Source organism: Agelaius tricolor, unplaced genomic scaffold, assembly GCF_023055355.1.
Source record: "Agelaius tricolor isolate 1412-34295 unplaced genomic scaffold, bAgeTri1.0.p SCAF_31, whole genome shotgun sequence".
In the NCBI taxonomy this organism is placed as follows: Eukaryota; Metazoa; Chordata; class Aves; order Passeriformes; family Icteridae; genus Agelaius; species Agelaius tricolor.
This window is the reverse complement of record NW_027269291.1, coordinates 43,938-55,017: the sequence shown is the minus strand read 5'-3', so window position 1 is coordinate 55,017 and position 11,080 is coordinate 43,938. Positions and strand designations below refer to the sequence as shown.

Genomic DNA, 11,080 nt, shown 5'->3' with positions numbered 1-11,080 from the left:
CCGGCCCCGTCAGCCCCGGCCCGTTAAGCTTTCCCCTCGCCGGCTCTGCCCCCGCCCCCCCCCCCCCCCCCGCCTCTGCCACGGTGGTTCAGTCCTTGCCTCCCCCCCCCGCCCGCCCCCGCGGTGGTTCGCTCCGCCGTGGCCGGCCGAGCCCGCTCCGGCCCCGCGCCTAGGAGGCGCCAAGATGGCGGCGGGCTGAGGGGGTGGGGAGAGGGAGGTGCCATGTCCCGCCCGAGCCGGGGGAACGGCGGGGGCTGGCGGCGAGAGAGCCGCGGCTCGGGCTCCGGCAGGAGCGGGGAGAGCCGCGGCACGCACTGGGCTGTGAGAGGGAACAACGGAGAGGGATAACGGAAGGAGAAGGAGACAGAGGGGAAAAAGCCCTATTCCCTCCTCCTGCTCCCGGAGATGGTCTCGCCCAGTCGGCGTGACGCGCCGGTCAGGGCCACGCCCCTCTGGGAACGGACCAATCAGCAGCGAGGCGGCTGGAATTATGAATGGGCTGTTACACACGTCACGCGCCTGCGTTTAAAGGGCCCGCGGCCGCTTGGGGACCCCGCCGGGACCTTCGGGGAGACAACGGGGACACCCCCGGCCCCGGGGTGCGGCCTGCGGGCTGGACACACCCGGGAAGGGGCTGCTGCGGCCTCCCGAACTCTCACCGACCCTTCCCTCCCACAGCCGATCCAGCCCTGCCCCTCCCATCCCCCCCAGACCACAAAGGACATTTAACAAACGACAGTGAAGTTTCTTAATTAAAAAGGTAAAATAAATCTACACTGCTGTACATATAGACATTACTTACATTACAAAATCCAAGAGAAATGTTTGCTGTGTCAGCTATGCTCTGCTCATTCCCTTTTTCCCCCTCAGAAACTGCTTATTTTGGTCAGAGATCAATGAAATAAATCTGTGAGCCACCAAATGCCAGCCACAGACACCCCACTGTGAGGTGTGGGTGCAAAGGGTGACAGTGTGGAACAGGGTTGGTGTAGTTCTGTCAAATTCCATGGGATTACCTCACACGTGCATCGGTTCTGTTCTGGATTTTAAGGATTAACAAAAGTAGATCTTCAGCTCTGGCACAGGAGGAAGCAGAGCTTGGTAATAATGTACAAAAATGACACCAGTCCGGATGGGGAGAGGAGGAGAAGCTCTAGCAATGGATTAGAAATGGAACACAAAGGCCCCAAATGCAGAGGGCTCCAAGGGCTCAGCTCCGGGATCCTCTGAGGGAGCTGGAATTGTTCCTGGAGAGCTCTCACCTCTGGGAACAAACATCCACTGAGCTCCTGCCCAGGGTAGGGCCAGGACAGGCTTCACCTCTGCATAAAGTTCTTTTCCAGGGCAGCAGGAGTCCTCTGCAGGGAGTGGATGTTGCGCTTGACCCGATCCTCCAGGCTGGAGGTGGAGGCACTCTCCAGCTTCAAACGGCTGCAGGGAACAGGAGCAGAGACAGAAATCACAACCCTGTCTGAAGGAGAGCAGACAATTTCTACATTATTCTTAATAATTTATAAATATAATAATAAATATATTAAAATTAATATAATATAGAATTTATAAAATTATTTCTGAATTATTATCTGCATATAAAAAACTCCCAGAGTGGCAGAACATCAGCAATGCCCAGCTTGGGTCTGACTCCCAGTCAGCAAGAGCCATTTTTTGGCTCTCTTGCAAGAGCACTTTTTGGGCTGAGGGGAAAATTCGGGAACAGCAGCTCTGTCAGCCACAGGGGAGATATGCAATCCCATGATCTGAACACCGAGGGCCATCCCTCAGAAGCTGAGTTCCCCTTGGATGAGGAGGGGGGGAAAGACTCACTGGAAGAATTTCCCATCCCTGGAGTCGAGTTTCTCCAGCTCCTTCTCCAGCTCCTCCTCCTTGCGGTGCTTCCTGAGGTTGTTGGCTCTCTCCTCTTCCCTCCACTTGGCATTTTCCATCATTTCCTGACGTTTTCGCTCCAGCTCCTCGGGAGAGATCTTTCTGTTTGGAGAGAGAGAGACACATTCCATGAAAGAGAGACACACTTCATAAAACCATTTTCACAACGACCAGAGTTTGGCGGAGACAAAATTCTGCCAAGCTATAAATTGAAGAAAGGCACCTGCAGGAGTGAGATTAATTAAAAAAGGAAAATCAGGGATTGTTTAGTTAGACTCTGAGAGGGAACAGAACCATCACATAGAGAATTTCCACCACCCTTGAATATCCTAATGAGAACAGGATTTATTTTGATGCAAATATCAAAATAAAAGTAATTGACAGTAGCTACAAGAGAGGTCAAAGGTTATAGGACTTAATCTCTACAGGAAAACACTTCTGGAGACATTTTTCTGTGAACCAGCAGCATGCCAGGCCCCTCATCTTCCTCACTTTGGGACAGTGGAATTGTTCAGGTTGGAAAAGGCTCAGATCAACCAAAGCTGGTTCACATTCCCCAGATGAGGGGGATTTAACACAGGTTTGTCTTTGGCAGCCAAGCTTGTGAGGACGTTTTTAAAATTTCCCTCCTTTTTAAAATATTCCACCTCCCCACATCCCAGCAGGAGGCTCTTTTCTCCCTCTTGAATTTAATCTCCCTCTTTAATTTAATTTTAATCCCTCTTGGATTTAATTGATCTCCTAATTGGTTTTAATTCCAAGATGATGCTGTCAGGATCCTTTTTTCGCCTGATGGAACAGAACCTCCTAATTACAGAATTCACAGAAACACTGGGTTGGAAGAGACCTTCGAGATCATTGAGTCCAACCCACGGCCAACACCTCAGTAAACCCTGGCACATCTAGGCTTTGTTAAACACACCCAGGGATGGTGACTCCACCAATTAACCAATTCCCATTTCTGCCCTGCTAGAGAAGCAGCACCACGAGCATTGCTGTGGGAAGGTGCCACCCACCAGCCAGCAGCACCTGTGTGTGATTTTCTGGGCATTTCACCTGTCCCACTCCAGCCACCAGAGGAAAATCTGGTGCCCAGGTGCCTCCCAGGGGTCTGTCCCCCAGCACAGGGACAGGGGACAGGACAGGGTGCCACTGACCTGGTGTAGCCCGGGGGGTGCTGGCGCCGGAAGCTCTTTTTGGGGGAAGGGCTCCTGGCTCTGCCCTTCTCCTCACGGCTGCTGTGCCTGCAACCCCAGAATCACCCTCATTAACACCAAAATCCACATTTGATTAGATCTTAATCACATTTATAAACATTTATAAACATTCCTGGGGGTTTTAACACATCCTGAGGCTGAGGTGGCTCCCACAGCTGCAGGGCTGTTACCTGGCCACTCCAGGAACAATCCTAAACTGACAGACTCTGACTCCCAAGAGAGCACTGCATTTGACCTGAGGCTGTGAAGGCTTCTAAAACTGATAGATAGCACTGGCATTATGGGTGTGGAGTTGGTTAGAAGTGTGTAACATCACAGGGTGAAAAATTAAGAGTCTGGGGTTTTAGAATATATTAAGAAATATAAAGCAAGATGGTTGTTTTAGGGCAGAAGCAGGTTGCTCTTCACCTTCTTCTTTCTTCCTTCTTCATGGGTTTGGGTGGTATTTTGTAATTGGACAGAAAAGTCCACACTGCGGGCTTCGAGTGACCAGTTATTGGGTTAGAAGTGAAAATAATCTAGGTCTAATTTCTTAATTGGATAGTTTGGCCTTAAAAGACCTTGTAACAAGAGATAGTTGGCCATTTTGTGCCTGGTTAATGAGAGACTGCAGAACTCCCTGCTGTGAGACTGTAACATTGATAATAAACAATAAACCCCTGAGTCTGAACGTGAACCATTGCCTCAAGTGCCTTCAATCCCGACTCCGACAGAGACAGAAAAAGGAAGCAGAGACCCCACAGGATTGCAGGGAACTCCCGTGCTTTCACCCACTCACTGTTTGCTGCGCCTGGAGGGGGACGCTGAGCTCCTCTGGGGGTTCCTCCTGCTGGAATGTCTCTGGGGAGAGCGGGACGGGCTCCGGGAGCGCTCCCGGGGGGCCCTGTCCTGGCCCGGGGAGCCCCGGGAGCGCAGCCCCGCCTCGGGGTCCCTCACCTGGAATCCAGAGGGAACACAGGGGTGGGAGCAGCCCCCACACAGGGCACAGGGGGTGAAGCTTGGGGCTGGCACAGCTGAGGGAGGGAATTCCTCCCTGGGGAGGGATTCCCAGACGAGCTGTGGCTGCTCCTGGATGCCTGGAAGTGGCCCGGGACAGGCTGGAGCAGCCTGGGACAGTGGGAACCCATGGGACAGGATGGGTTTTGATGTCCCTTCCCACCCATTCCATGGATAATGAGGAGCATCTGAACAACCTTATCCTGAATTCCTTATCCCAAATTCCAAGCAAAAGTCTGGCTGAGCTGGAATAATTTGAATTTCAAGGCTTAGATGGCCCCAAATTGAATTTAAAATTTATTCATTCCTGTTCCAGCTGCTGCAGCTATTCTCAAAACTCCTGGTTCTCCCCCCTCCCAGGGTGTACCTGTAAGCCATATCCCGGGATTTTGGAAGGAGCAGCCTTCCAGACGGAATTATCCACCCTCTTCTGAGACCTAGAAAGAAAATAAAGCCCTTTTGAAGCAAGCAAATGGCAAGAATAAATCAATTTTTACCACACGTTAATGATGCAAAACCAATGAAACAACAATTTAATGAAACACTTAATTAAAAGCATTAATTAGAAAGAAAAATCTGAGAGCAGGTGACAAACAAGCAGGAATGGAGACAGTTTTAGGAAAAAAAAAAAAAGTAAAACTCACTTAATTCTGGGCCTCTCCTCCTCAGAGCTGGAGCTGGAGCTGCTGGAGCTGCGCCGCCGGTGCTTCTTGTGCTTTTTCTTCTTCTCCTTCTTCCTCTTCCTCTCCTTTTTATCCAAACTGTTCTGCAGCTGCAAAACCAAAAACTCCCTCAGGACCACACGGAAAACACCAGAATTCCACGTGGAAAAGCACAAAACCTGAAGCCAAACAAATCTCTAAAAATTATTTTTTAATTTAAAGACATTTGCATGATTTTTCTATTTAAAGGTGTAAAAATGTCTTTGCAGTGTTCACAAGAGAAATACCTTTATGAAAATGTAGAGATACTTACAAAAATTTACGGCCATTTATAAATTTCAAGCCAGAAAATCTCATTTAATGAGATTTATAAATGGGAATTTTTGATTATAAGAAAAGGGGAAACTCATCTTTATAGCCATTTATAAATTGCAATGTACGGATACATAAATCTAAATGTATGGATATGTAAATTTAAATTTATAAGCATATAAATCTTGTTTAACGAGATTTTCTCTCAGAATTGAGCAGTGTAAGGAGCAAACAGAGCTCGGCTCCTTGTCCTGGACAATAAAAATTCTGATTTTTGCACCTCCCCTGCCTCACACCTACCAAGGCTTTGATTTTCTTCATTTTCACCGGATTGTTTAAAACTTCTCTTTTCTTTTCCTCCTCCCTCTTCCTAAAGCAGGAAAAAGAAAATCAGTTTTTTCAATCATATTTGCACAAAAAGGATCCAGCAAGTGCAAGCTCTAAAAACAGAGAAAGCAGGAACAAAGAGAAATGCTGTGTATTTAGCAAAATTGAAGAGGAGTTCCCCCTTTTCTTATAATCAATCAAACTGCTTTTGATATATGGAATATATATTTATAGGATAATATACTTATAATCAATTGAACTGCTTTTGATATAGGATAATATATCTATTTATAGGATATATAGGAGATACATATATTAGAACATTTATAGCATATATATATATACTAAAGGATATATATATACAAGAGATGATATTTCTAATCAGTTAAACTGTTTTTGATACAGGATAGTATATATATTTATAGGACATATATATATATACAGGATAATATAATATTTATAATCAATTTAAGTGCTTTTGATACAGGCTAATTTGTAGTTTTTGAGTGCCCTTGTCTCTGCACACCTGATCATGAAGAGCGGGTCCTCACGGATCTTGGTGGCCATGTCCAGCACGGAGCTGGCCCCGGCCCTGGCGAAGATGGAGCCGGGCAGCAGCCCCGTGTCCCCAGCGCTGTCCTTGTCCCCAACCTTGTCCAGGATGAACTTGTCCACGGGGCGCCCCAGCAGGTACTCGTCCCTGTTCACCATCCCTCCGGGGCCCTGGTACATCCACTCCAGCTTCTCCTCACGCTTCCTGTGCCAAAAAACCCTTTATTCCTCCTGCTGCCTCCAGGGCTTGGCTGGAAGGTGAGCAGGGATGGTTTGGGGTTGGACTGTGGGACATGGCCCCAAGGATGGGATCAGAGGGATGGGATTGTTCAGCCTGGGAAAGTTTTGGGGTTGTTCAGTGCCTGACCGGGGCTCCAGGAGAACTGGAGAAGGATTTGGGACCAGGGGAATGGATTTGAATTGACAGAGGGCAGGGTGGGATGACATTTTGGGAAGGAATTCCTCCCTGGCAAGGAGGGGAGGGGATGGAACAGAAACCCCAGAGCAGCTGTGGCTGCCCCTGGATTCCTGGCAGTGCCCAAGGCCAGGTTGGACACTGGGGCTTGGAGCACTGGAACACTGGGATATGTCCCTGCCATGGCAGGGGAGGCGCTGGAGGGGCTTTGTTGTCCCTTCCACCCCAACCTCTCCGTTGTCCTCGTGCTCTCCCCATGCTGTCCCTGTACTGTCCCCATGCAGTCCCTATGCTGTCCCCTGGCTCACTGCACGGTGCCCGTGTCCCTCCCTGTGCTGTCACACACAGTGCCCGTGTCCCCATGCCCATGTCCCTGTGCTGTCACACACAGTGCCCATGTCCCTGTGCCAATGTCCCCGTGTCCCTGCTCACTGCACGGTGCCCGTGTTGCCGTGCCCTCACCACATGGTGGCCATGTCCCCGTGTCCCTGTGCTGTGACACATGGTGCCCATGTCCCTCTGCCTGTGTCCCCATGCTCTCACTACACAGTGCCTCTGTCCCCATGCCCTCACCGCACGGTGCCCCTGTCCCTGCGCCCTCACCGCACGGTGCCCCTGTCCCTGTGCCCATGTCCCTGCGCCCTCACCGCACGGTGCCCATGTCCTCGGCGTAGCGCTGCATCTCCTCCCGCGCCCGCTCCTCCTGTAGCTCCCGCTGCAGCTCCTCGATCTTCCTCCTCTCGGCCTCATGCTTCTGCTCCGCCTTCCACACCTTCTCCACATTGCGCAGCGTCTGCGGGTGCCAGCTCTTCTTCAGGTTCTGAGGAGAGGGGATTGGCACCGGGATTGGTACCAGGACCAGCACTGAGGGACCAGGGCAGCCCAGCAATGCCGGCAGCTGGGCCCGGAGAACGGACCCGCGGCTCCCACTGGCCCCGGGAGCGGCCTCAGTCCCGGGGCAGCCGCACTTCCCGGCCCTGCAGCCCCTCCTTAGCCCCTCTCCGAACCACCCACTCTGACCCCTGCCACAGCCCCGGCCCCTTCAGCACTCACTGACCCCTCTCAGTCTCCCCCCCTCAGAAGCCCCACGCTCCCCTCCAAACCCCTCTCCCCTCCCCAGCTCCTCTCAGCCCTCCCAGGCTCTCTCCCTCCCGTCACCGCCCCAACCCCCTTCAGGCCCGCCCGCCCGCTCTCACCCCTCCTCCCCACCTCAGTTCCCCTCAGGCCACCCGAACCCTCTGAGCCCCCTCGGCCCCCCTCAGACTCCTCAGTGCCCTCTCACCGCCCACCCCCTGTCAGCCCTTCGACCCCCTTCACGCTCCCCCGGCCCCTGTGAACCCCCCCGGTTCCCTCATTCCCCCTCACCTCCCCCGGCCCCTCTCAGCCCCCCCCTCATCTCCCCTCATTTTTCCCTTCTGCCCCCCCGGGTTCCGTCCGATCATCCCCGGTTCCCTGATTGCCCTCAGCCCTCCCCCGGTTCCCCTCACCAGGTCTCCCCCCCCCATCGCGCCCGCCGGCCGAACGCGTCCCCCGCCGCTACCGGGACAGGAAATGCGTCACCGCCGCGCGCCGCCGCTCGGGTTTCTGCGCCTCTTCCTCCGCTGTGCGTCACGGGTGGAGGAGGAGGAAGAGAAAAGCGGTGGAGATGCCCCTCGGTGCCGAGCCTGGGGGGTGTTTTCATTCCGTTCATGGAATCCCGAATGGTTTGGGTGGGAAGGGACCCCAAAGCTCTCCATTTCCACCCCTGCCATAGTTAGGGACGGTAGACCTGCCACTGTCCCAGGTTGTCCCGTCCACCTGGCCTTGGACGCTGCCAGGGAATTCAGACAAGATCCGAGCCTGTTTCAAATGAGGCTGGTTACAGCAATACCAAAGAAACGCCTGGAAATGATGAAGTGAGTAATTTCAAAAGCACTCAAAGCCACGGGACGAGACTGTCCGGCTCTGCCCGTCACAGCGACGCGCGGAGCGGGTGGGCAGTGCGTCTGGCTCGGATCTTCAGGGCCGACGCGTTCCGGCCCCGAGTCCAATGACGCACAGCGTGCCCCGGGGCAGAGCCCGGCCTGTGCCGTCAACTCCGGTGGTGCCCGGCTGGGTCAGAACCTGGCATCTCCCAGTCCGTGGTCGGGCGGAAGGAAGGATTTCCTGTGTCGGGGCGAGTCAGAGCTGGCGATTTCCCGGGACAGAGCTGGCGAACCTCTCTAGATAGAGCAAATAATCCCCCAGGATACCGGCAGTAATCTCTCGGGATAACAGCTGTGATCTCCCAGTTTGGAGTTTGTGGTCTTCTGCGACAGAATCGCCATTTACCCTTCTGGTGCCAGGCGAGGTTTGAACCGGTAACCCCAAGGTTACTGGCCCAGAGCGCTGTCCCTGCGCCATCCTCGCGGCGCTCCCCCCGCCACGCCCCCGTTCCCGCGGCCGGGGCGTGGCTCAGGGGCAGCGCCGCCGCCTGTGGGGCTGTGGGTCAGCGGCTCGAGCCCCGAGGCTGCCTACACGGTGAGCTGTGGCACCGTAGCCACCCAACCGGCCTGGCCTGGAGTTCAGAGCCTGGAGGAAACAGCTCAGCGCGGCTGTGACTGCTAGTAACGCGTTACGCACATCATTCGCTGTGTAAATTAAGGGTAATTACTCCTACAGGAAAAACGGGAGATGCAGCTGTTGAGTTTGTGTGTTTCCTGCAGAACTCAGGAGAACAGAGTGGAAAAAATGGAAGTTCACGTTTGGCAAAACCTCGCCAAGTGATTTCCAGCACTTCAGAGGGGTAAGAAAAGCTGTCGGTGGTATGTGAATGAGGAATTTGTGGAGGAAAAATGGGTGGAAAAGCAACAAAAGAGGAGGGGGCACCTGGAGTTGAACCAGGGACCTCTTGATCTGCAGTCAAATGCTCTACCACTGAGCTATACCCCCTGAGACAGCCTCTGCACCTGGGAGACTGAAAAACATTTCTTGGGAAAGAAAACTCTTTTGCTCTCCAGGGATTAGGTTTCTTTCCTTAACAGCTCCCTGTGCAGCTCAGGGGGCGCCTGGTAAAGCTACAGGGAGTTGAATGTAATAAATGGTGGTAAAAATGAGACATTCAGGCCAATCTGATGCCTGCAGTGAATTTCAAACACAGAAAAGCTCACACAGGCAGGGAGTGGTCCTCACACAGGGCAGAACGTCCCTGCACATCCCCCAACACTCTGGCATTGCATTCTGGAGCTCGGAACCAATTCCGAGTGCACAGAGCCAGCTCACAGCTCCTGCTAGAGCTCTCCATGTGTTTTCTGGCAAAGGTTTGGGCAAAAGGCAGGTAGAAAGAGAAGGGGGCACCTGGAGTTGAACCAGGGACCTCTTGATCTGCAGTCAAATGCTCTACCACTGAGCTATACCCCCTGGGAAACCACCTCTGCCTGGGAGACTAAAAAACATTTCTTGGGAAAGAAAAATCTTTTGTTGTCCATGAATTGGATTTCTTTCCTTGACAGCTCCAGGGAGTGCCTGGTAAAGCTACATGGAGTTAAACGTGATAAATGATAGTAAAAATGAAATTTTACTTACAATTTAATAAATTAAATAAATAATTAAGAAATAAAATAAAATAATTTAATAAATAAGATAAAAGAGAAATTCTGTTGGTGATTACAGAGGATTAAGGACAGAGAAGAGCACACACAGACAGTGAGTGGTTAGAGCAGAACCCCACAACTTTCCCAGCTGAGCCTCTGTTCCTTGGATGCTGGAGCTCAGAGCCAACACCCCACACGCTCAGAGCTCTCCATGGATTTTTCCTGTGGCAAATTTTTGGCAAAAGGCAGGTGGAAAGAGGAAAAGAAGAGGGGGCACCTGGAGTTGAACCAGGGACCTCTTGATCTGCAGTCAAATGCTCTACCACTGAGCTACACCCCCTGTTCTTTTCCCAGCAATATAAAACATTTCAAGGATGGTTTTTCCCACATCCCTGAGTTTCCTGTGCCTGAGGATTTGGTTCTTGCTGCAGAACCTGTGGGGCAGCAGCAGCCATGGAGTCACTGCGCTCCAGCATGGGTCCTTGGTCCAGTTCCTCCCTAGCTCTTTCCCTTCACTTCCTGGGAAAAAAATATAAGAAATAATGAAAATTATAAGTGCAAAAATTATAAGAAGTGGAAAAAAGTGGAAAAATTAAAAGAAAAACGCCTCATAAAATCAGGTCTGCTCTGTTATGTTGTAATTTCTTCTAAAGAAAGCCTGCACCTTGCAGGTTACCATGTCAAAGCAATCCTCTGTGAGCAGTTGGTTACCATAACAATCTATTCCTGGGTGAAAAAAAAACCTACACCTGCATAAACTGTTTTTACACTGTTAGAGAAAAGAAAATTATGTCTCACAAACAACTTTTCCTGCCTGTACCCACTGGGGGTTTAAGTGACCAATCAATACAGAATAATCATTTGATACTAACCAATAATTGGCAAGAGAGCTGCTGATCAATTAGAGTCACACATGAGGTCTGTAAAACTGTATAAAAACAGTATTAAATGTATAAAATTGTATAAAAATGTACAAAATTTATAAAAACATAACTTTATTAGTTACGTGAATAAAGAATGGGCATTTTCCATCATGAAGAAAGTGGAGTCCTGAGTGGTTTATTTCCAGTTCCAGTCTGTCCCCTGAGTGCTCTGAACCTTGGAGTCCCTGACATTTTCCCCCAGCTTTCATCTCTGCCTGCAGCAGGGAAAAGAATGAGCAGG

The 11,080-nt window shown here is 51.3% G+C and overlaps 1 protein-coding gene, 1 long non-coding RNA gene and 3 other non-coding genes across 11 annotated transcripts; 1 reads left to right on the top strand and 4 right to left on the bottom strand.

The window, feature by feature from the left end:
* Positions 1–734: 734 nt before the first annotated feature.
* CWC25 (CWC25 spliceosome associated protein homolog) lies at positions 735–8,195 on the bottom strand. Of its 7 annotated transcripts, none has more exons than XM_071450909.1 (10): positions 7,906–8,195; positions 7,013–7,185; positions 5,925–6,155; positions 5,372–5,441; positions 4,742–4,869; positions 4,465–4,534; positions 3,880–4,037; positions 3,042–3,128; positions 1,825–1,986; positions 1,134–1,431 (listed from the first exon to the last, which is right to left on the bottom strand). In XM_071450909.1, the coding sequence occupies exons 1-10, from the start codon at positions 8,053–8,055 to the stop codon at positions 1,317–1,319; spliced, it is 1,344 nt and encodes a 447-aa protein (XP_071307010.1). In that variant the 5' UTR covers positions 8,056–8,195; the 3' UTR covers positions 1,134–1,316. The 7 variants fall into 7 exon arrangements, with proteins under 7 accessions (XP_071307012.1, XP_071307010.1, XP_071307013.1 ...); XM_071450912.1 differs by having other exon boundaries at positions 7,853–7,981; XM_071450910.1 differs by lacking the exon at positions 3,042–3,128.
* On the top strand, positions 8,134–10,958 carry LOC139601710 (uncharacterized). Its single transcript, XR_011683001.1, has 2 exons — positions 8,134–8,260; positions 9,006–10,958. It is a non-coding gene; the product is annotated as an uncharacterized lncRNA (long non-coding RNA).
* On the bottom strand, positions 9,204–9,275 carry TRNAC-GCA (transfer RNA cysteine (anticodon GCA)). The gene has a single exon. It is a non-coding gene; the product is annotated as a tRNA-Cys (tRNA).
* TRNAC-GCA (transfer RNA cysteine (anticodon GCA)) lies at positions 9,672–9,743 on the bottom strand. The gene has a single exon. It is a non-coding gene; the product is annotated as a tRNA-Cys (tRNA).
* Positions 10,185–10,256, bottom strand: TRNAC-GCA (transfer RNA cysteine (anticodon GCA)). The gene has a single exon. It is a non-coding gene; the product is annotated as a tRNA-Cys (tRNA).
* Positions 10,959–11,080: the final 122 nt, after the last annotated feature.

What these genes read in the sequence shown, in the direction of transcription:
- CWC25 (XM_071450909.1), bottom strand. Translation starts at nt 8,055, where the DNA reads ATGAACGGAATGAAAACACCCCCCAGGCTCGGCACCGAGGGGCATCTC. An exon ending in GTGACGCATTTCCTGTCCCG is followed by an intron (nt 7,186 to 7,905) that starts GTAGCGGCGGGG and finishes CCCTCTCCTCAG; the next exon opens with AACCTGAAGAAGAGCTGGCA. An exon ending in GAGGACATGGGCACCGTGCG is followed by an intron (nt 6,156 to 7,012) that starts GTGAGGGCGCAG and finishes TTTTTGGCACAG; the next exon opens with GAAGCGTGAGGAGAAGCTGG.